Source organism: Rhinoraja longicauda, chromosome 17 (genome assembly GCF_053455715.1).
Source record: "Rhinoraja longicauda isolate Sanriku21f chromosome 17, sRhiLon1.1, whole genome shotgun sequence".
Lineage (NCBI taxonomy): Eukaryota > Metazoa > Chordata > Chondrichthyes > Rajiformes > Arhynchobatidae > Rhinoraja > Rhinoraja longicauda.
Genome location: NC_135969.1, coordinates 46,912,330 through 46,938,050, shown reverse-complemented (window position 1 = coordinate 46,938,050; position 25,721 = coordinate 46,912,330). Strand labels below are relative to the sequence as shown.

Genomic DNA, 25,721 nt, shown 5'->3' with positions numbered 1-25,721 from the left:
GAACAAATTGATAGAAAACAGACTGGTGCTCACCTGTTGGGTTTGCATTACCTGCATCGTAGGAAGTGGTGCTGGTTGCTGGTAATGCTGCTGAGGCCCAAACTGGTGGGATTGTATAGGCACAGCCGCAGATGAAACATGCATCAGAGAGTAGGGCTAAAATAAATTGAAATTAAAATCAATGCCATTTTCTGCTTTCTGAGAATTGTCCTACATTTTTTTTGTTGAATTTGCCATGTGATGAAAATGAAGAGAGTGTAGCTTGAAAACCAGAAAGCCACAGCATTACAACTTATTGCCTGTTTAAGTTATGAGAATTGAATCTTATTATAATTGAAAGATTACATATTTTCAGGATAGTTTATTTCTATATGCCGCTTGTCAATCTGTCAAGTTATGTTTCTAACTAACTGTTCAAAGCCAATAAAATCTCAAGGAATGCAGGGAATAAAATGTAAAAGTACAAGGCAGTAGGTCATCTATGATGCATCTGAGATAATATTCCTTTCCATCCACAAGTTGAATAGTATCCACTTAATTTTGTGCACCATATTGTTACAATAAAAATGTATGAAATGAATTCAAACTCATAATGGTCCCCAATAGGTGAAAAAAATCAGCACTTGAAGCTCAGTAACAATGCAGCAGATAAAGCATTTCAAATGTAACTTTTCCACAATATTTTAAACCATCAACTGTTACTGAAATGCGCTGAAATTTAAATAACTTTTAAAAAACAATAACTTTTTGAACCAAAAATGTCATAAAGGACTTAAGATCTGAACAAAAATAAATTACTTTTAAAAGGCCTAAACTTTAAAATCGACACACTCAGAACTGTTGTAAACTCAGAGATATGAAGATAGGAGGGACAGATAGAGTAGAGAAAGTAGGGACTCTGCAGATGAACGTGGACCAATTGGAAGTGTGGGCTAAGAAGTGGCAGATGGAATACAGGGTAGCAAAGTGTGTTTCTCCCTTGGAAAGGAGATGAAGAATTTATTTGGTCAGAGGGTGGTGATTCTGTGGAATTATTGCCACAGCTGGCTGTTGAGGCCAAGCCATTGGGTATTTTTAAGATAGAGATTGACAGATTCTTGATTAGTAATGATGTAAAGGGTTATGGGGAGAAGGCAGGAGAATGGGATGGAGGGGATAGATCGGCCATGATTGAATGGTGGAGTAGACTTGATGGGCCGAATGGCCTGCCTGAAGAAGGGTCTCGACCCAAAATGTCACCCATTCCTTCTATCCAGAGCTGTCTGGCTGCTGAGTTACTCCAGCATTTTGTGTCTATCTTCAGGCCAAATGGCCTACTTCTGCTCCTATTACTTATGAACTCATGAAAGACAGCACAATTTGATTGCACATTACAAAATATAATTATACTATTTCAGATTCCAAGCAGCAAGATTTTTATGCAATCTTGTTATTAATGACCAACAGACCACATGTACTTGACAAATGAACAAGCAGATATTCCTACCGACAATGAGCCGCTATGCACTGCAATAAGGAGGAATATTCCCATTTTCATTCCAAATTTTCCATTTCAAACTCACTACGGAAATATTCAGATTTTTGAAAATATCCTCTCAATCTTAAAATGTATCCATGCTTAATACTATTATTGTAGTCTTCATTGTGGAATTATTTATTTGGTACAGGTATTATACATGAGGTTCAGTGCCTCTATATTGCTGCTACATTGGCAACATTTGTGCATAACAGTTCATACCTTATTTAACATCTCTATTTTAAGGCAGACAAATCTACATAATCGCTGATCAGTTTTGTCATTAATTTTAATTGTATTAGTAAATTTTGAACCAGACATGCAACTTACAGTAAGCTCTCACATCAAATGGAAAGAATTTGTTTTTACAGTGCACGCATTTTCTTTTCATAAAAGCAAAATAAAATTAAAATAGCATGTTAAAGAAATGGAAAACATACCGTTGAAGTGTGCTGGTAGTGTGTGGGTGACTGAGAGTTAATGGAAGGTGCTTGAATTTCACTCTGAGGTGGACTGTAGATCTGCTGTACGGCAGAGGGCACTGGCTCATGAACAGACGAGTAAACTACACTCTGCTGGCTGCCTTGGGAGTCAGAGTAAAGTGTTGATCCTTGCCCACTGTCACAAGTGCTGTCAGCTTTAAAATACATAGTTGAGAAAACATTTACAAATCTTTTCATCATTTTTGTAAAAACACAAATAGAGCATAAACAGTAAATTATTCTGCATCAAAAACTGGCAGAGCATTCTATGACAGCACTAAAGCACCTCCTCAACAAATATTTCTGTCCCCATTAGGTTAAGATAAGATCCATAATAGGGAGGCTGAAGAGAGCGTAAAAATATTTTCAGATGAACTCAGCACATCCGGCAGCATCCTTGGAGGAAATCCACAGAACGTCTCAATCCAAAACAACAAGTGCCCATTTCCCTCCACAGACGCTGCCTGGTGCATCGAGAATGGAGAGGAGGAATTTCTTTAGTCAGAAGGTGGTGAATCCGTGGAATTCATTGCCATAGGCAGCGTCATTGGGTTTTTTTTGGTTAGTGTCAAAGGTTATATGGGGAGAAGGCAAGAGAATGGGTTGGTAAGGAAAAGATAGAGCAGCCATGATTGAATGGCAGAGTAGACTCGATGGGCCAAATGGCCTAATTCTGCTCCTATGATTTATGAATTTATGACTTATGACCCAATGTTCCTCCAGCAGTTGTCATTGCCTTCTTTACCACTCTATCTACTTGTGGGGTCACTTTCAGGGAGGTATGGGACTAGTTCCCAAGATCCCCCTGCACATCAATGCTGTTAAGGGTCATACATTCAACCTCTCAAAGTGCAACACTTCACACCAACCCAGATTAAACTCCATAGAAACATAGAAAATAGGTGCAGGAGTAGGCCAATCGGCCCTTCGAGCCTGCACCGCCATTCAATATGATCATGGCTGATCATCCAGCTCAGTAACCTGTACCTGCCTTCTCTCCATACCCCCTGATCCCTTTAGCCACAAGGGCCACATCTAACTCCCTCTTAAATATAGCCAATGAACTGGCCTCAACTACCTTCTGTGGCAGAGGATTCCACAGACTCACCACTCTGTGTGAAGAAATGTTTTCTCATCTCGGTCCTAAAAGACTTCCCCCTTATCCTTAAGCTGTGACCCCTAGTTCTGGACTTCCCCAACATCGGGAACAATCTTCTCGCATCTAGCCTCTCCAACCCCTTAAGAATTTTATATGTTTCAATAAGATCCCCCCTCAGTCTTCTAAATTCCAGCGAGTACAAGCCTAGTATATCCAGTCTTTCTTCATATGAAAGTCCTGCCATCCCAGGGATCAATCTGGTGAACCTTCTCTGTACTCCCTCTAAGGCTAGAATGTCTTTCCTCAGATTAGGAGACCAAAACTGTACACAATACTCCAGGTGCGGTCTCACCAAGGCCCTGTACAACTGCAGCAGAACCTCCCTGCTCCTATACTCAAATCCTCTTGCTATGAATGCTAACATACCATTCGCTTTCTTCACTGCCTGCTGCACCTGCACGCTTGCTTTCAATGACTGGTGCACCCTAACACCCAGGTCACGTTGCATCTCCCCTTTTCCTAATTGGCCACCATTCAGGTAATACTCTGCTTTCCTGTCCTTGCCGCCAAAGTGGATAACCTCACATTTATCCACATTATATTGCATCTGCCATGCATTTGCCCACTCTCCTAATCTATCCAAGTCACTCTGCAGCCTCCTAGCATCCTCCTCGCAGCTAACACTGCCACCCAGATGTTGCATTCAATTCCCTCGTCCAAATCATTAATATATATTGTAAATAACTGGGGTCCCAGCACTGAGCCTTGCGGTACCCCACTCGTCACTGCCTGCCATTCCGAAAAGGACCTGTTTATTCCTACTCTTTGCTTCCTGTCCGCCAACCAATTCTCTATCCACCTCAACACTGAACCCCCCAATACCGTGTGCTTTAAGTTTGTACCCCAATCTCCTATGTGGGACCTTGTCGAAGGCCTTCTGAAAGACTTCCCCCTTATCCTTAAACTGTGACCCCCTTGTTCTGGACTTCCCCAACATTGGGAACAATCTTCCTGCATCTAGCCTGTCCAACCCCTTAAGAATTTTGTACGTTTCTATAAGATCCCCCCTAAATCTTCTAAATTCCAGCGAGTACAAGCCGAGTCTATCCAGTCTTTCTTCATATGAAAGTCCTGCCATCCCAGGAATCAATCTGGTGAACCTTCTCTGTACTCCCTCTAAGGCAAGAATGTCTTTCCTCAGATTAGGAGACCAAAACTGTACGCAATACTCCAGGTGTGGTCTCACCAATGCTCTGTACAACTGCAGCAGAACCTCCCTGCTCCTATACTCAAATCCCCTCGCTATGAATGCCAACATACCATTCGCTTTCTTCACTGCCATTTCTCTCTCAATTTCTGTAGTTGATTTATATATCCCACTGTTGTTTTACAGCTTATTTCAATGTCTGCAACTCCAGCATAAAAAGAACAGCACATCACAGGAACAGGTCCTTTACCCCACAATGTATGTGCAGTACATGATCACAAGACTAGCATTTATCTTCCTGCATATATTTCCTATCCGTCCATTGGATAGGCACATGGATATGCAGGCAAACGTCTCTGAAGCATCATATCTGTGTCCACCACCAACCCAGCAGCACTTTCCAGGCACTCTACATCCTGCTTAAAACAAAATGCCCTGCACACCTCCTTTACATTTTGCCTCTCTCGTCTAGTATTTGATATTCCCAACCTGGGAAAAAGGTTCCAACCATCTACCCTATGAAGGCCTCTCATAATTTTATATACTTTTATCAGATCATCCCTTAAACTGTAGCACTGCATAGAAAATAACCCTGTAGCTAATACTCCCAAATCCAGGCATCATTCTGGTTAACCTCCTCTGCACCCTTTCCAAAGTCTTCACACCCTTCCTGTATTGGCATAAGCAGAACAGCACGCAATACTCCAAATACAGCCTAACCAACGTCCCATACAGCTGTAAAATGACTTCATGACAGTCCCGCCAGAGGGTGAGCAGAGCAAATGCCACTTTGTCCTATATCTACTTGTGTTGCCACACTCAGTGTGCTGGTGATGTGAACCCCACAATCCCGTTATACATCAATGCTGCCAATGGTCTGACAATTAAATTGTATATTTTTCCCTTACATTCAATCTCCTGAAGTGAAACATCTCACACTTGCTTGAATTAACCTCCATTTACCAGTTCATGTGTGGTTGATTTATCCCACTCTATACTTTAACATCCTTCCTCAAAGTCTGTGACCCAAACAATCTTGGGGACAACTGCAGACTTACAAACTAACCCATGGCCAAGCAAGCATGAAACCATGACCAACACCTTCTCTTCCTTAGAAAGCTTAGGAAGTTTGGCATGTCCCCAACAACTGACATAATCTACTCTAGATACACCGTGGAAAGCATTTTATCAGGATGTATCACAGAAAGACCACAAGAAATTGCAGAGAGTTGTGGACGTAGTCCAGACTATCACGTGAACGAACCTCCTTTCCATGGACTCCACCGAAACTTCGTGCAGCCTTGGCAAGGCCACCAGCATAATCAAGGATCAGTCTCTCTCTGTTCACTCCCTCGTCTCCCCTCTCCCATCAGGCAAGAGGTACAGATGTTTGAAAACGCACACCTCCAGATTCAGGGACAGTTTCTTCCCAGCTATTATCAGGCAACTGTACCATCCTCCCACCAGTTAGAGTGCAGTCTTGATCGCCCATCTACCTCATTGGAGATCTTTGAACTATCTTTAATTGAACTTTATCTTGCATTAAATTATATATCCTTGATCCCATATTAGTACATTATGGACGGCTTGATTGTAATCATGCATAGCCTTTTCGTTGATTGGATAATACACAAAAGCTTTTAACCGTACCTCAGTACACACGACAATAATAATAAACTAATTGACGTTTATGTTTAAGTTTCACGCGTGTTTGTATACGGCAAACCCTTGGTATTGCAGACCTCTTGATTAGTACGGCTGTCAGAGGTTATGAGAAGGCAGGAGAATGGGGTTACGAAAGATAGATCAGCCATGATTGAATGACAGAGTAGGCTTGATGGGCCGATTGGCCTAATTCGCTCCTGTCACTTATGACCTAATGGCTATTATAAAGGATTTCAATTATACCAGATGGAGCACCCTATAGTAATCAGACACCACCGTCTGAAAAGACAGGCTGCTAGTTACACTGTGGAGCTATTAAAATTGACAAGCAATGGCTTGGATCAACATTTGTGCAATGATGAAGGACACAAAGTGCTGGAGTAACTCAGCATGACAGGCAGCATCCCTGGAGAGCATGGATAGGTGACCCACCAATGATAAAGTTATGAACCCGACCTCCATGAGGTCAAGACTGCAGTGGTGCTGGGAAAGACAGCGGTAACGTTCACCACCTCCCTGGTCTCTATGAGGACGAGATACCGAAGTTGCTGCCGACACTGGCCCCACCTGCACTGCCAACCAGGCTACTTCCAGACCTGTTCTACCGACCTTCACCACCTGCCGACACTGGTCCCACCTGCACCACAAACCAGGCTGGGTCCAGGCCAGACGTACTGGCCCCACAGCCACCGCCGGCTTCCTCAGCCGCCGTGTCCAGGCCTGCCACCGCCACCCTTTACCAGCACTCCGGCCACCGCGATTGATTCTGAGACACACACACACACAAATAAGAAGTCCCAGGACAAGATTCCTGTGGAATCTCCGCTGGTTACTTCCAGCCTGAATATTGTACTTCCACCACAAACCTATCAATAAACCAGTTATGAATCCATACATACAAGAAGACACTGTTACTCAGATGCATTATAATCTTCTGAATCAGATACAGGGCATTCAGAATGTAATCAGACCCCTTCACTTTTTCCACATTTTGTTACGTTACAGCCTTATTTTAAAATGGATTAAATTTTAATTTTTTTTAATCAATCTGCACACAATACCCCATAATTAAAAAAAACGAAAATAGGTGTTTAGAAATTTTTGCAAAGTAATTGAAAAGAAATAACTGAAATATCACATCTACATAAGTATTCAGACTCTTTACTCAATACTTTGTTGAGGCACCTTTGGCAGCGATTACAGCCTCAAGTCTTCTTGGGTATGACGCAACAAGCTTGGCACACCTGTATTTGGGTAATTTTTCCCATTCTTCTCTGCAGATCCTCTCAAGCTCTGTCAGGTTGGAAAGGGAGCGTCGATGCACAGCTATTTTCAGGTCCCTCCAGAGATGTTCAATCAAGTCCGGGCTCTGGCTGGGCCACTCAAGGACATCCAGACTTGCCATGAAGCCACTCCTGCGTTGTCTTGGCTGTGTGCTTAGGGTCATTGTCCTGTTGGAAGGTGAACCTACGCCCCAGTCTGAGGTCCAGAACGCTCTGGAGCAGGTTCTGGTCAAGGATCTCCTTGTACTTTGCTCCGTTCATTTTTCCCTTGATCCTGACTAGTCCCCCAGTTCCTGCTGCTGAAAAACACCCACACATTCCACCACCATGCTTCACCATAGGTATAGTATTGGCCAGGTGATGATAATAATAATAATATATTCCTTTATTCGTCCCACACCGGGGAAATTTACAATTTACAAACCAGAACGGTGCCTGGTTTCCTCCAGATGTGACGCTTGACATTCAGGCCAAAGAGTCCAATCTTGATTACATCAGACCTGACTGGATTTAATCAGAATCCAGTTTCTCATGGTCTGAGAGTCTTTTAGGTGCCTTTTGGCAAACTCCAAGCTGGCTGTCATGTGCCTTATACTGAGGAATGGCTTCCGTCTGGCCACTCTACCATAAAGGCCTGATTGGTGGAATGCTGCAGATATAGTTGTTCTGGAAGGTTCTCCCATCTTCACAGAGGAACTCTGGAGCTCTGTCAGAGAGACCATCGGGCTCTTGGTCACCTCCCTGACCAAGGCCCTTCTCCCCCGATTGCACAGTTTGGCCAGGCGGCCAACTCTATGAAGAGTCCTGATGGTTCCAAAGTTCTTCCATTTAAGAATGACCGAGGCCACTGTGCTCTTCGGGACCTGCAATGCTGCAGAAATTGCTTTATACCCTTCCCCAGATCTGTGTCTCGACACAGATCCTGTCTCGGAGGTCTACCGACAATTCCTTCGTCTTCATGGCTCAGTTTTTGCTCTGACATGCACTGTCAACTGTGGGACCTTATATAGACAACTGTGTGCCTTTCTAAATCATGTCCAATCAATTTAATTTACCACTGGTGGACTCCAATCAAGTTGTAGAAACATCTCAAGGATAATCAATGCAAACAGGATGAACCCAAGCTCAATTTTGAGTGTCGTAGAAAACATAGAAAATAGGTGCAGGAGGAGGCCATTTGACCCTTCGAGCCAGCACCGCCATTCATTGTGATTATCCACAATCAGTAAACCTGACTTCTCCCCATATCCCTTGATTCCACTAGCCCCTAGAGCTCCATCTATCTCTCTTTTAAATTCATCTAGTGAATTAGCCTCCACTGCCTTCTGTGGCAGAGTATTCCACAAATTCACAACTCTGGATGAAAAAGTTTCTTCTCACCTCAGTTTCAAATGGCCTCCCCTTTATTCTTAGATTGTAGCCCCTGGTTCTGGACTCCCTCAACGCTGGGAACATTTTTCCTGCATCTAGCTTGTCGAGTCCTTTTATAATTTTATACGTCTCTATAAGATCCCCTCTCATTCTTCTAAACTCCAGTGTATACAAGTCCAGCCTTTCCAATCTTTCCTCATGCGACAGGCCCTCCATCCCAGGGATTAACCTTGTGAACCTATGCTGCACTGCCTCAATAGCAAGGACATCCTTCCTCAAATTAGGAGACCAAAACTGCACACAATACTCAAGATGTGGTCTCACCAGGGCCCTAAGGAAGACATAAACAATCTGCCGGAAATAGCAGGGGACCGGGGGTCTAATGAGATGGAGGAACTGAGGGAAATCCAGGTTAGTCGGGAAGTGGTGTTAGGTAAATTAAATGGATTAAAGGCAGATAAATCCCCAGGGCCAGATAGGCTGCATCCCAGAGTGCTTAAGGAAGTAGCCCCAGAAATAATGGATGCATTAGTGATAATTTTTCAAAACTCTTTAGATTCTGGAGTAGTTCCTGAGGATTGGAGGGTAGCTAATGTAACCCCACTTTTTAAAAAGGGAGGGAGAGAGAAAACGGGGAATTATAGACAAGTTAGCCTAACATCGGTAGTGGGGAAAATGCTAGAGTAAGTTATTAAAGATGTGATAGCATCACATTTGGAAAGTGGTGAAATCATCAGACAAAGTCAGCATGGATTTATGAAAGGCAAATCATGTCTGACGAATCTTATAGAATTTTTCGAGGATGTAACTAGTAGAGTGGATAAGGGAGAACCAGTCGATGTGTTATATCTGGACTTTCAGAAGGCCTTCGACAAGGTCCCACATAGGAGATTGGTATACAAACTTAAAGCACACGCTATTGGGGGTTCAGTGTTGAGGTAGATAGAGAATTGGTTGGCGGACAGGAAGCAAAGAGTAGGAATAAACGGGTCCTTTTCGGAATGGCAGGCAGTGACTAGTGGGGTACTGCAAGGCTCAGTGCTGGGACCCCAGTTATTTACAATATATATTAATGATTTGGACGAGGGAATTGAATGCAACATCTCTAAGTTTGCGGATGACACGAAGCTGGGTGGCAGTGTTAGCTGCGAGGAGGATGCTAGGAGGCTGCAGAGTGACTTGGATAGATTAGGAGAGTGGGCAAATGCATGGCAGATGCAATATAATGTGGATAAATGTGAGGTTATCCACTTTGGCAGCAAGAACAAGAAAGCAGAGTATTACCTGAATGGTGGCCAATTAGGAAAAGGGGAGATGCAACGTGACCTGGGTGTCATGGTGCACCAGTCATTGAAAGCAAGCGTGCAGGTGCAGCAGGCAGTGAAGAAAGCGAGTGGTATGTTAGCATTCATAGCAAGAGGATTTGAGTATAGGAGCAGGGAGGTTCTGCTACAGTTGTACAGGGCCTTGGTGAGACCGCACCTGGAGTATTGTGTACAGTTTTGGTCTCCTAATCTGAGGAAAGACATTCTAGCCTTAAAGGGAGTACAGAGAAGGTTCACCAGATTGATCCCTGGGATGGCAGGACTTTCATATGAAGAAAGACTGGATAGACTAGGCTTATACTCGCTGGAATTTAGAAGACTGAGGGGGGATCTTATAGAAACATATAAAATTCTTAAGGGGTTGGAGAGGCTAGATGCAGGGAGATTGTTCCCGATGTTGGGGAAGTCCAGAACCAGGGGTCACAGCTTCAGGATAAGGGGGAAGTCTTTTAGGACCGAGATGAGAAAACATTTCTTCACACAGAGAGTGGTGAGTCTGTGGAATTCTCTGCCACAGAAGGAAGTTGAGGCCAGTTCATTGGCTATATTTAAGAGGGAGTTAGATGTGGCCCTTGTGGCTAAAGGGATCAGGGGGTATGGAGAGAAGGCAGGTACAGGTTACTGAGCTGGATGATCAGCCATGATCATATTGAATGGCGGTGCAGGCTCAAAGGGCCGAATGGCCTACTCCTGCACCTATTTTCTATGTCTATGTTTCTATGAATCTTTCTTCCTCTTTGGAATGAAATAATCCTGCATCTTCTGAATTATGCCAAGAAATTCCTGCCATTGCTGTTCCACCGTCATTCCTGCTAGGATCCTTTTCCAATTGGCCTTGGCCAGCTCCTCTCTCATGCTTTCATAGTCCCCTTTGTTCAACTACAACACTGACATTCCTGGTTTAACATTCTCCCTCTCAAATTGCAGATTAAAACTAATCATATTAAGGTCACTACCTCCAAGCGGTTCCTTTACCTTGAGTTCCCTTGTTAAATCTGGCTCATTGGACAATACTAAATCCAGAATTGCCTTCTCTCTGGTGGGCTCTAGTACAAGCTGCTCTAAGAATCCATCGTGTAGGCACTCTACAAACTCCTTTTTTTGGGGTCCAGAACCAACCTGATTTTCCAATCTACCTGCATATTGAAATCCCCCATAACTACAATGGCATTACCTTTGTTACATGCCAATTTTAACTACTGCTGCAACTTACACCTTATATAGCAAAGGGTCTGAATACTTTTGTAAATGTGATATTTCAGTTATTTCTTTTTAATTACTTTTCAACAAGTTCTAAACACCTTTTTCTGCGTCTTCATACTGGGGTATTGTGTGTAGATTGATGGAAAAAATGAGTTTAATCAATTTAAAATAAGGCTGTAACGTAACAAAAAGTGGAAAAGATGAAGGGGTCTGCATACTTTATGAATGCGCAGTACCATGGGGACTTTGGCAAAATCTGCTAAAATCCCCGTGGACAACATCCAACACCTTACCCTCATTGATCACCTTTGTCACCTCCTCAAAAAACTAGATTGGGTTAGTAAGACAGGACCTACACCATGCAAAGCCAAAGAATGGCATGGCCCCTTTTTGGCACTTCTAATAGCTCATTTGTGTTCTTTCCTATTAGCTTGTGAATAAAGAGCTCTACATACAATGGGTATCCACAATCTTTCAATCTGTTAAAATATTATATGCAAATCCTGAAACTATTACAATTGGTAATATCAGCAATAATCCTCTCCTTGCTATTGTATTGATGAATGAATTTATCGCAGATTTTAATGAAATGTCACAGCATTTAATATTCCCTACTTTATGTGGCTTAGTTACACATTTTTTTACAACAAAGTGATTTTTGCATGGAAACAATTACTATCTTAAAAAGATATATCATCTAAATTAAGCTATGCACCTCACGTTTTGAATGTATGGATCTATTTAGACAGATTTGCATGCTTCACTATCCAAAACTAGTCTATGTATTTAAAGAGAATGTAGAAGAAAGAATATTAAATTGTAACAATCTGCTCAGCTCTAATCAAATGATTTTTTGTGGGCGTAACCAAGTATAAATATCACATTCAAATACACCTTATCTACTCAGCTTTTCATTAAACGTGATTTTTCTAATTACTTTCACCACTGAAAAAAATTTCAAAAGATACTCTGAATATTAAACAATCAAAATTAAATAACCTCACTCACACATCATGGATGTAACACTCTTCAGCAGACTTGGACACATGTGTTGGTCAGCTTCAGGTTCTTCCAATTCTGAGATTTGTTGGCCTTGCTGAGAGTTGTCAATAACTTGATGAAAACCGTTCTTCTCTTTATCCTGGTTATCCGTCTCTCTGTCGGCACTAGCCTCATTTACTTGCTGACTCCTTACCCTTCTCCGCTTAATTAAAGCTACTCTATCCCGTATCGACTTGGCAACCGTCTTGGAATCACATTCTTGAAAGAACCCTGAGTCAATCTGCAACAGAATCCAAATAAAAGTTATAATGTACAAAATGTTGTAATGTACAAAATGTTATAATGTACAATGATCGTTCTCCTCCACTCTGAGCTTGATGGATAATATTAGTTTATTAAATAAAAGATCAAGGTTACGGCAGAATTTTTAAAAAGCTGCTGAAGGAACTCAGCATCCCAGACAGTATCTGTGGCAGGGAAGGAAAGAACACAGACCATTGAACATAGAAAAGTATAGCACAGGAACAGGCCCTTTGGCCTACAATATCTGTGCCGAACATGATAAGATAAGCTAATTGCATGCATGTGATCCGTATCCCTGCATGTGATCCGCATCCCTCCATCGTCTATATATCAATGTGCCTATCTAAAAGACTATTAAATGGCACAATGGTATCTGCCTCTGTGCCCTAGCAGCCTGTTCCAGGCACACACCCTCTGTGTCCTGCACTTGCTCCTTCCACCTGAAAGCTATCCCCTCTGGTCTTTGATATTTCCACCATGGGGAAAATTTTCTTACTGTCTATCCCATCAATGTTTGCCATCATTCTATATACTTCTATCAGATTTCCTTGTCATTAACAATGCTCCAGAGAAAACAATCCAAGTATGAAGATGGATCTCAACCCGAAATGTCACCGATCTTTGTTCTCCAGGAATGCTGCCTGACCTGCTGAGTTACTGCAGCACTTTATGTCCAGGTTTGTTCAACCTCTCCCTACAATTAATAACCTCTAATCCAAGCAACATGGTGGTAAACCTCTTCTGCCTACAAATGGGAAGTGACACAGCTGGCGTCCTGGTGCCATCACAACAACCTGGAGCTCAATGTTCTTAAGACAGTGGAACTAATTGTAGACTTTCGAAGAGCTCCCCTTCCTCTCCCCCCACTCACCATCAACAACACCTGTGGAGTCATTTAAGTCAAATCACATCTGTGGAGTCATTTAAGTTCCTTAGAACCATCATCACCAGGGACCTTAAATGGGGGGCCACCATCGACTCCACAGTCAAAAAGTCCCAACACAGGATGTACTTCCTGCGGCAACTGAGGAAACACAATCTGCCACAGGCAATGATGGTCCAATTCTATACTGCTATCATTGAGTCCGTCCTCACCTTCTCCATCATGGTCTAGTTTGGCTCAGCCACCAAGCACCACATCCGGAGGCTGCAACGGATCGTTCGCACAGCTGAGAACGTTGTTGGCTGCAACCTTCCCCCCATTGACGAACTGTACACTGCAAGGGCCAGGAAGCGAGGGGGCAGGATCATCTCTGGCCCCTCTCACCCTGGCCACAAAATCGTTGAAGCACTTCCCTCTGGAAGGCGACTCCGGACTGTCAAAGCAGCCACAGCCAGACATAAAAACAGCTTTTTTTCCACGAGTGATAGTTCTACTCAATAACCAATGTCTGTAGTCTCTTTTTTGCTCTGGTGTATTTTCACCCACATGTTTAGACCGTAATGGTGTATCCTTATTGTTCTGATGTGGTTATGCTTTATTCTTAATTGTTAACTGAATGTTTGTGTTGTCATTTGTGAGTGGAGCATCAAGGCACATTCCTTGTATATGCACATATTTGGCCAATAAACGTATTCACTCATTCATTCTGCATTCTTCCTATCATGGAGCATGCAGAACTACACACAATATTCCAAATGCATCCGCACCAAATTCCTATAAAGTTGTGTCACATCTCGCGGACGCACACATCAAGATTAAGTTTGGTTAAATTCCTTCAATTTTTTTAACTAAACTTTGAAACTCAAAACTGGCTAAGTGGGCAAATCTCTGATTAACACATCTGTACTACTTTAGCTTCCAATACTGAAGTTTATCTGCATACAATATAAAATACAAATAATGCAATCAAGTTCTCTTTGCTCTCCCACTTCCCTTCCATCTACATTTCTTCCTCTACTTTACAATTCACATATCTTCAATCCTTTTGTCTCACACAGGCGGCAAGTTGGCGCAGTGGTAGAGTTGTGTGGGAAAGAACTGCAGATGCTGGTTTAAATCGAAGGTGGACACAAATTGCTGGAGTAACTCAGCGGGACAGGCAGCATCTGTGGAGAGAAGGTTCAGCGAGATAGGCAGCATCTCTGGAGGGAGGTCTGAAGAAGGGTCTTGACCCGAAACGTCGTCCATTCCTTCTCTCCAGAGATGCTGCCTGTCCCGCAGTGGTAGAGTTGCTGCCTTACATAGTCCCCAGAGATGCGCCAGAGATCCGGGTTTGATCCGGACTACAGGTACATCAATGTATGGACTTTGTACATTCCCCCCGTGACCTGGGTTTTCTCCACTTTCCTCCCACGCTCCAAAGATGCACAGATTTGAAGGGTAATTGGCTTAGTATGATTGTAAATTGTCCCTATTGTGTGGATAGTGTTAGTGTATGGGGTCACTGATCGGCACGGACCTGGTGGGCCAAAGCGCCTGTTTCCGCGCTGTATCTCTAAACTAACCCTTCTGTCATTTCATCTGACCTTCGTCCAATCTTCTGCCTATCAAATAACCCTCCACACCTGGCCTATTATCTGCCTGGCTTTGTCCAGCTCTCTCTTCCGGGTTTCTTTCCCCCCTTCCCCACCACAAGGAATCAAGTCTCGAAACGTTACCTATCCATGTTCTGAGATGCTGCCTGATCCAATGAGTTACTCCAGCACACTGTCTTCTTCTCTACTTGTTTAGTTTAGTTTAGAGATACAGCACAGAAACAGGCCCTTCGTCCCACTGAGTCACGCCAACCATTGATCACCCATTTTCACATGTAGTTCGATGTTGTCACACTTTTACATCCACTCCCTGCACACTAGAGCCTATATAGGTTAATTAACCCACAAACCTGCACGTCTTTAGGATGCGGGTGAAAACTTGAGCACATGTAGGAAAGGGGGTTGATGGGGATGGAGTAGGGGGAGGGGAAGGGGGGAGGGGGGAAGTGGGAAGGGAGGAGGGAGGGGGGAAGGGGGAGGGGTGGGGGGAGAGGTGGTTGCACCAATGCAGGAGGTTTGGGCCCAACGGGTCTACTTCATATCATATCATATCATATATATACAGCCGGAAACAGGCCCTTTCGGCCCACCAAGTCCGTGCCGCCCAGCGATCCCCGTACATTAACACTATCCTACACCCACTAGGGACAATTTTTACATTTACCCAGCTAATTAACCTACATACAGCTAATTAACCTACTTGGTCTAGTTCATAAATTAATACACCCTGATCAATAAGGGTTTGTACCTGGCCGTCGTAATTACTCTAATCTACTAATCTAATGTATCACGGTCACAAAGAGGAATGTGTGGTCATCGCCTTAGACGCAGAGAAGGCGTTTGACCATATCGAATGGAAATTCATGTTAGACACCTTAAACCACTTCGGTTTTGGTAATACATTTATAAATTGGATTAATATAATTTACACTCAACCCCAAGCCTCCATTATTACCAATGGGAAGATATCACAGCCATTCTATCTACATAGAGGCATTCAACAAGGCTGTTCTTGTTCGCCGTATTTATTTAATTTATGCATCGAAGTGCTTGCCAGTCAAATTAGAGCAAACCCAGATTATAAGCCTATTCAAATACATGAAACAAACCATCACCTATCACTTTTTGCGGATGATATAACTGTATTTATCGCACCCTAAAATGTTTCTTTCCCCTTTTTTGCGTTTAATTGAAACTTTTGGTCGCCTTTCGGGATACACTATTAATTAGGAAAAGAGTGAATTGCTTCCAATATCGGAAAAGGTAGACCTAGAGTTTCTACGCACGATGCCCTTTAAGATTGTAGATAGGCAAATTAAGAGTTTAGGTATTATTGCTATGCGTAAATATGATGATCTCTTAAAGACTAATTGGGAAAGCAAGACCCAACAGCTGTGGCATAATATTGAATTCTGGAATACGTCACCAATCTCTCTAGTCGGCCGCATTAATGCCACAAAAATGGTTACGCTCCCTAGATTCCTGCACATGTTTCGGTGCCTACCGGTCTATATATCATTATACTACTTCAAGAAATTGGATTCTATCATCTCAACATTTATTTGGAACAATAAAGTGGCCAGAATATCAAAACAACATCTATATAAGGATAGGTTAAAAGGTGGTTTTGGCCTCCCACGATTTCAATTTTATTATCATATCATATCATATATATACAGCCGGAAACAGGCCTTTTCGGCCCTCCAAGTCCGTGCCGCCCAGTGATCCCCGTACATTAACACTATCCTACACCCACTAGGGACAATTTTTACATTTACCCAGCCAATTAACCTACATACTTGTACGTCTTTGGAGTGTGGGAGGAAACCGAAGATCTCGGAGAAAACCCACGCAGGTCACGGGGAGAACGTACAAACTCCTTACAGTGCAGCACCCGTAGTCAGGATCGAACCTGAGTCTCCGGCGCTGCATTCGCTGTAAAGCAGCAACTCTACCGCTGCGCTACCGTGCCGCCCAACTGGGCTGCAAACCTAAGAATCTTGTCCCTCTGGAGCAAAAGCCTATCAGCAGTCCCCAGTCTAATAACCAGTCCCCACTCTAATAACCAGTCCCCACACTAATAACCAGACCCCTCTAATAACCAGTCTCCACTCTAATAACCAGTCCCCACTCTAATAACCAGACCCCCCTCTAATAACCAGACCCCTCTAATAACCAGTCCCCTCTAATAACCAGACCCCACTCTAATAACCAGTCCCCACTCTAATAACCAGTCCCCACTCTAATAACCAGTCCCCACTCTAATAACCAGTCCCCACTCTAATAACCAGTCCCCACTCTAATAACCAGTCCCCACTCTAATAACCAGTCCCCACTCTAATAACCAGACCCCTCTAATAACCAGACCCCTCTAATAACCAGTCCCCTCTAATAACCAGTCCCCTCTAATAACCAGTCCCCACTCTAATAACCAGACCCCTCTAATGACCAGACCCCACTAATAACCAGACCCCTCTAATAACCAGACCCCACTCTAATAACCAGACCCCACTCTAATAACCAGACCCCACTCTAATAACCAGACCCCACTCTAATAACCAGACCCCACTCTAATAACCAGACCCCACTCTAATAACCAGACCCCACTCTAATAACCGCGGCTCGCTGGCTCCAGATTGAACAGGCAGACTGCGGGTATACATCTCTTCCTGCTCTTTTGAATAATCCCGTCAAGGTAAAAATTCCAGCATACATAACCAGCCCTGTTATCTTAAACTCATTAAGAACATGGAGGCAAATTCAATCGTTCCTGAATTTGCCCAAAGTTTACATGGATAGTCCTATCTGCAAAAACCATGCCTACCCTCCAGGTTTAGATGATTCTGTTTTCTCCGTCTGGAAAAATAAAAACATAGTCACAATCGGAGACTTATATTTTGATGGCGACCCATCATCCTTCCAACAACTGCAACAATCCTATAGCCTACCATCAACACATTTTCTTAGATACCTCCAAATAAGGAACTATGTTAAGACTCACTTACCACATTATGAAAATATGCCTGAACATACCATACTTGACAGCCTTATTCGCAATGATCCTAACAGTAAGGGGTCAATCTCTTTTCTCTATTCATTCTTGCAAACCCATGTTGTACTGTCTGATGCCAAATTAAGGAACACATGGGTAGAAGAGCTGGGCACTGAAATCACTGACGATACATGGAAGGCAATTCTTATTAAGATATACAACAGTTCCATAAACGTTAGACATAGACTTATACAATTCAAGATTGTACACAGGCTCCAGTACACAAAACCGAGGCGCAATACTATATCTCCTAACGTCTCTCCCCTCTGCGATAAGTGTAAATAGGACACGGGTATGCTCACCCATCAGCTGTGGCTTTGCCCCAAGCTCCACTCCTTCTGGTCTCTTATATTTGATTACATATCAAAGGCTTATAGTACAACAATAACACCAGACCCCTTTCTCGTGATATTTGAGTTACCTGTGAACTCTGTCCTAGATAATCTTACTACTCAGGCCATGTTACCTGTGAACTGTGTCCTAGATAACCTTACTACTCAGGCCATGTTACCTGTGAACTGTGTCCTAGATAATCTTACTACTCAGGCCATCTCACTCTGCACTCTGCTCGCGAAACGTCTCATTTTGCAACAATGGAAATCCGAGTCTAGTCCCACATTCCACCAATGGCTGAGGGAGCGGGGAACTGTGATTCATATGGAAGGCCCGATATAAACTTACCAACAAGGAGAATGACTTCCTGAAAATCTGGAAACCGCTTCTCGACAAATGGTCAATAACCCAGCAGAAATGAACTGACTCATATATCTCATGTGTTTGACAGGATGAGATAAGGTCAATAGACAATAGGTGCAGGAGTAGGCCATTCAGCCCTTCGAGCCAGCACCGCCATTCAATGCGATCATGGCTGATCACTCTCAATCAGTACCCCGTTCCTGCCTTCTCCCCATACCCCCTCACTCCGCTATCCTTAAGAGCTCTATCCAGCTCTCTCTTGAAAGCATCCAACGAACTGGCCTCCACTGCCTTCTGAGGCAGAGAATTCCACACCTTCACCACTCTCTGACTGAAAAAGTTCTTCCTCATCTCCGTTCTAAATGGCCTACCCCTTATTCTTAAACTGTGGCCCCTTGTTCTGGACATTGGGAACATGTTTCCTGCCTCTAATGTGTCCAATCCCCTAATTATCTTATATGTTTCAATAAGATCCCCCCTCATCCTTCTAAATTCCAGTGTATACAAGCCTAATTGCTCCAGCCTTTCAACATACGACAGTCCCGCCATTCCGGGAATTAACCTAGTGAACCTACGCTGCACGCCCTCAATAGCAAGAATATCCTTCCTCAAATTTGGAGACCAAAACTGCACACAGTACTCCAGGTGCGGTCTCACCAGGACCCGGTACAACTGTAGAAGGACCTCTTTGCTCCTATACTCAACTCCTCTTGTTATGAAGGCCAACATTCCATTGGCTTTCTTCACTGCCTGCTGTACCTGCATGCTTCCTTTCAGTGACTGATGCACTAGGACACCCAGATCTCGTTGAACATCCCCTCTTCCTAACTTGACACCATTCAGATAATAATCTGTCTTTCTATTCTTACTTCCAAAGTGAATAACCTCACACTTATCTACATTAAACTGCATCTGCCATGTATCCGCCCACTCACACAACCTGTCCAAGTCACCCTGCAGCCTTATTGCATCTTCCACACAATTCACACTACCCCCCAGCTTAGTGTCGTCTGCAAATTTGCTAATGGTACTTTTAATCCCTTCATCTAAGTCATTAATGTATATCGTAAATAGCTGGGGTCCCAGCACCGAACCTTGCGGTACCCCACTGGTCACTGCCTGCCATTCCGAAAGGGACCCATTTATCCCCACTCTTTGCTTTCTGTCTGTCAACCAATTTTCTATCCATGTCAGTACCCTACCCCCAATACCATGTGCTCTAATTTTGCCCACTAATCTCCTATTTGGGACCTTGTCGAAGGCTTTCTGAAAGTCGAGGTACACCACATCCACTGACTCTCCCCTGTCAATTTTCCTAGTTACATCCTCAAAAAATTCCAGTAGATTTGTCAAGCATGATTTCCCCTTCGTAAATCCATGCTGACTCGGAATGATCCTGTTACTGCTATCCAAATGCTCAGCAATTTCGTCTTTTATAATTGACTCCAGCATCTTCCCCACCACTGATGTCAGACTAACTGGTCTATAATTACCCGTTTTCTCTCTCCCTCCTTTCTTAAAAAGTGGGATAACATTTGCTATCCTCCAATCCACAGGAACTGATCCTGAATCTATAGAACATTGAAAATTGATCTCCAATGCTTCCACTATTTCTAGAGCCACCTCCTTAAGTACCCTGGGATGCAGACCATCAGGCCCTGGGGATTTATCAGCCTTCAGTCCCATCAGTCTACCCAAAACCATTTCCTGCCTAATGTGGATTTCCTTCAGTTCCTCCATCACCCTAGGTTCTCCGGCCCCTAGAACCTTTGGGAGATTGTGTGTATCTTCCTCAGTAAAGACAGATCCAAAGTAACGGTTTAACTCGTCTGCCATTTCTTTGTTCCCCATAATAAATTCCCCTGCTTCTGTCTTCAAGGGACCCACATTTGCCTTGACTATTTTTTTCCTCTTCACGTACCTAAAAAAACTTTTGCTATCCTCCTTTATATTATTGGCTAGTTTACCCTCGTACCTCATCTTTTCTCCCCGTATTGCCTTTTTAGTTAACTTTTGTTGCTCTTTAAAAGAGTCCCAATCCTCTGTCTTCCCACTTCTCTTTGCTATGTTATACTTCCTCTCCTTAATTTTTATGCTGTCCTTGACTTCCCTTGTCAGCCACAGGTGTCTCTTACTCCCCTTAGTCTTTCCGCCTCTTTGGGATAAATTGATCCTGCAACCTCTGCATTATTCCCAGGAATACCTGCTATTGCTGTTCTACCGTCTTCCCTGCTAGGGCCTTCTTCCAGTCAATTTTGGCCAGCTCCTGCCTCATGCCTCTGTAATCCCCTTTGCTATACTGTAATACTGACACTTCCGATTTTCCCTTCTGCCTTTCCATTTGCAGAGTAAAACTTATCATGTTGTGATCACTGCCTCCTAATGGCTCTTTTACCTCTAGTCCCCTTATCAGATCAGGATCATTACACAACACTAAATCCAGAATTGCCTTCTCCCTGGTAGGCTCCAGTACAAGCTGTTCTAAGAATCCATCTCGAAGGCACTCTACAAACTCTCTTTCCTGGGGTCCATTTCCAACCTGATTTTCACAGTCTACCTGCATGTTGAAATCTCCCATAACCACCGTAGCATTACATTTGTGACACGCCAATTTTATCACCTGACCCATGAAGGTCCTATTCATGGTGCATCACATCCACATATCTTTGGGCCCACACTTGTTGCCAATGTTAGATTTTGTTTTGTTTTGTCTTCTGTTGTTTATTTCCTTCAATTCCTGAATAATATTTAGTTTTTTTTTTAAAGGTTTTTTTTCTTCTTCTTTGCAGTTGTTCTACTATACGCTGTTTCAATCTTTATGCTTTGCTTTAACTGGACATTACTTTATCTTGCCTCTATGCTTAACACCAAGTGCTGCCATTGTAATTGTACACACTACCTGTCCTTACAAAATTCAATAAAAATATTATATATTTTTTTTAATTAAAAAATGAGAGGAATAGATTGGGTAGAAGCACAGAATTTCTTGCCAAGACTAGGTGAATCGAGGACCAGTCAACATAGGTTTAAGGTGAAAAGATTTAATAGGAATCTGAGGGGTAACTTTTCACACAGAGGGTGGTGGGTGCATGGAACACGCTGCCAGATGAGGTAGTTGAGGCTGGGACTATCCCAAAGTTTTCTTTTAGAAACAGGTAGACAAGTCCATGGATAGGAGAGGTTTGGAGATATTTGGGCCAAACACAGGCGCGTGAGACTAGAGTAGCTAGGACATGTTGGCCAGTGTGGGCAAATGGGCTGAAGGATCTGTTTCCTGACTCTATATGTAAATTCTGCAGAGCCTTTTTTACATAATGCACATCCCATGACAAAATTAATAATTTGGTTAATGAGGTAACGAAAGATCATGAAGTGGTAAGGCTCTAACCAATACAGAGGAATACAGTGCTTTATTTGTCATTCGGTACCGAGGTGCCGAACGAAATTACATTGCAGTCTCACACACAAAAAAAAAGAACACAAGACACATGACCCCAACACAAACATCCATCACAGTGACTCCAAACATCCATCACAGTGACTCCAAACACCCCCTCACTGTGATGGAGGCAACAAAACTTCCACTCTCTTCCCCACGCCCACGGACAGACAGCTCGTCCCCGACCCACCCGCACAGTCCCCGCGGCCGAGCCGCACCGGGCGCTGAAAAGTCCCGCAGCCGAGCCGGGCGATGGAAGGCCCCGCGGCCGAGCCGTACCGGGTGCTGAAACGTCCCGTGACCGAGCCGGGCGATGGAAGGCCCCGCGGCCGTACCGTGCGCTGCTAAGTCCCGCGGCCGAGCCGCACCAGCGATGTAAAGTCCCGCGGCCGAGCCACGCCTGGCGTTGAACCGTCCCGCGGCCGCGCCGGGCGATGTTAGGTCCCGCGGCCGAGCCGCACCAGCGATGTAAAGTCCCGCGGCCGAGCCGCACCGAGCGATGGAAGGCCCCGCGGCCGAGCCGCACCAGCGGTGTAAAGACCAGCAGCCAAGCTGCGCCGGGCGATGTTAGGTCCCGCGGCCGAGCCGCACCAGCAATGTGAGGAAGAGACCTAAAAAGGAAAGGTTTCCCCCACCACCCCCCCACACATACACAGCCAAAAAACAAAAACAAAAACCATCCCAACACCGACACACAACAAAAAAAAGGAAAAAAGACGAACAGACTGCCAGCGAGCCGCAGCCGTTAGGCGCCGCCACACGTGACAACTGTGTTTCGGTAGGGAATGGAATGCACCAACTGAAACTCCTGCTGCCCACATTATATGGAGAATTTCCCCCTGAAGAATCATTGCAGAAATGTGAACTGATCCATCGTTGGAGCTACTCTATAAGGTCACCTGCAATGTTTAATTTCTAGCAGAGAAGTCATTAAGCAGTTAAAAAAATGATTAATATCAAATAGATGCTGTATAAATTTATAATACATTTTCCCACAAGGTTCCAAGGGAAGAGATGCTAAAAATGTTTAGACGCATGCCTTCACAACATAATGCAAGAATATCTAGAATGAAAAAAACAATTTTAAACCAGCCTCTTACAGTGCAAGTGGAAGCATAATTTGAAGTTACAATCCTTCCAAGGCTCAGGAAACACAGCATCATAATATAGACAACACTGGGCTGAAATAAGCAAGCACATTTTCCAACAGCCAAAAGGTGAGAGCAGGGCTACTCCACTGAAGAAAAGCATCTCCTCTGCTGATTGGACACTATTGCCTCCCATCTTCTCTCCAGTAAATTCCAGTTTCCTCAGGTCCCCCATTTCTCATTCCAAGAACCAGCCTTTTATTTTCTCCCTGTTGCATTGGCCCCATTTTGTTTTCCCTCAGCATGAAATCTTGGAAATTAATTATAATAAGGTGCTGTCATTCAAGTAAATATAATTTGATATCAACTTCTTAAAAATTCAGGAAGTGGTGAATGAAGTTTGTAGAATAAATTTACAAATCCATTTTTGGTAACTACCCAGAGCATTATTACTTCATGGAGCAGGCTATTTTAGGTGTATTTTCCTGTGATGCAAGGAGATTAATTTGGACCCTAAGGAAATGTGATCTCAATATTCAGTTTATGGGGGACACAAGTCAATCACAAACTAGAATCTTGAACTTAAAACAAAATTGATAGTTATGAGGGGCAAGAAAAAAAAATTCTACTACGTGTGAAAACAGTGCAGAATTACAAAGAAAACACGAACATACCAGAAATAATGTGGCACCAAATGTCCAATTATGGTAAGACAGTTATTGTGTTTGATATTGTAGACCCAGACTGCTCACCCAGGATTGGTCTTAAATCCCTTCCCACACAAACTGCCTTTTACAGATTAAAGGCCTATCAGTCAGGATCAGGCAGCACTTCTTACTCTCATGCAGGTTACAGTGCAGCAGGAGGTGGGATATACTCATTTTTTTAAATTACCTGTGAAACAGAAACATTAAAAAAATAATCCAAATACTACAAAATATATTTGGATACCAATGCATGTTTTGAGTCATCATACAAATTATAGTTACTTATTTCATTTCTGAAACAGTTTTCCCCTTGCAATTATGATAATGCTTACCATTTCTTGTGCAACATCCTCAGGATTTTCTTTATTCAAGTTAAAACTGAACTCAATTGCACCATTGTCTTTCGGTTTGCCTTTCAGCTTCTTAGGATCATCAATCCAGAGTCTCATTGCAATTAAATTTTTTATTCCATCATCTTCTTCAGCAAGTTCAACCCTTACCCCAGTGTCCTCCGCAAAGAATGCATGATTTAAAAGATCTTTTATTGCATATCTGGAAAAGAACAGCACACTCAATTATTCATTCTGAGTAGAGTTTCTCTGTTGGGAACCATCTTATATACTACCATAAATTCCTACTGTAACTTTGGCAATTAAGGTAAGTATTTACCCACATGAATCTGGGTATTTGGATAATAGTTTAGAATACATCTACATTCAAATATATTTATATATTTATACGAAGGAACATGCCACTTTGGTTTATACAATATAAAGTAGATTTATCAAAAAAACTGTAATCAGCAGTTCATCACCAGTGCACAGTCCTAATGCAGAATTCCTAATTATTGTGGCATACTGAACATAGTAAGGGTCAAAAGTAACATTTCAAAGGTCATGACGCTTTAGTATCACTGCAAAATATCCAGCATAATTGTTCAAGGCTGCATCTTACATTCATGCAAACTGCCAATGGTAATTAATATATTCTGAAGGTGCAGTTAATCTTGTGCATGATACTGTAAATCAAGCTGAGAAACTCGACCTGTGTTCAATACAGCTTTCCCTTAAGAGCTTTTACACAGATTACACTTTCAGACAAATTGCACCTAGAAAATAGCTACAGATCACAAATTCATCAAACCACAATTTTCATGCATACGACCAAGTACTCAGTCATACAGCGTGAAAACAGACCTTTTGCCTAACTTGCCCACGACGACCAACATGTCCAATCTACACTAGTCCCAACTGCCTACGTTTGGCTCATATTCCTCTAAACATGTCCTATCAATGTACCTAACTAAATGTTTCTTCGTTGCAATAATACCCACCTCAACTGCCTCCTCTGGCAGCTCAATCCATACACATACCATCCACTGTGTAAAAAAAGTTACCAACCAGGTTCCTTTTAACTCATCCCACACCCCCTCCTCACCTCAAACCAATGTCTTCTGGTTCCCAATTCCCCAACTCTGGGCAAAACTCTGTGTTTACCCGATTTATTCCTCTCATGATTTTGTACACCTCTAAGAGATCACCCCTCATCCTCCTGCGCTCCAAGGAATAAAGTCCTAGCCTGCTCAACCTCTCCCTATAGCTCAGGCCCTTGAGTCCTGGCACCATCCTCTTAAATCTTCCCTGCACCCTTTCCAGCTTGACAACATCTTTCTTATAACATGGTGACCAAAATTGACACAATACTCTTAATTGTGGCCTCACCAACTTTTTATATAATTGCAACATGACCTATCAACTTCAATACTCAACACTCTGACTTGTGAAGGCCAGTCAGAGAGTGGTGAA

At 43.1% G+C, this 25,721-nt stretch overlaps 1 protein-coding gene across 7 annotated transcripts in view; it reads right to left on the bottom strand.

The window, feature by feature from the left end:
• The window catches only part of wnk2 (WNK lysine deficient protein kinase 2), a 138,158-nt gene that overhangs the window by 68,860 nt on the left and 43,577 nt on the right, over window positions 1-25,721 (bottom strand). For 6 of the 7 annotated variants that reach the window (XM_078414662.1, XM_078414667.1, XM_078414668.1 and 3 more), the window contains exons 6-9: window positions 24,249-24,468; window positions 12,160-12,433; window positions 1,957-2,153; window positions 34-156 (exon numbers count right to left, since the gene is read on the bottom strand). In XM_078414662.1, the coding sequence (XP_078270788.1) occupies window positions 34-156; window positions 1,957-2,153; window positions 12,160-12,433; window positions 24,249-24,468 (814 nt within the window). The remainder of the gene's footprint in view (window positions 1-33; window positions 157-1,956; window positions 2,154-12,159; window positions 12,434-24,248; window positions 24,469-25,721) is intronic. The other variant, XM_078414665.1, reaches the window with a different exon arrangement.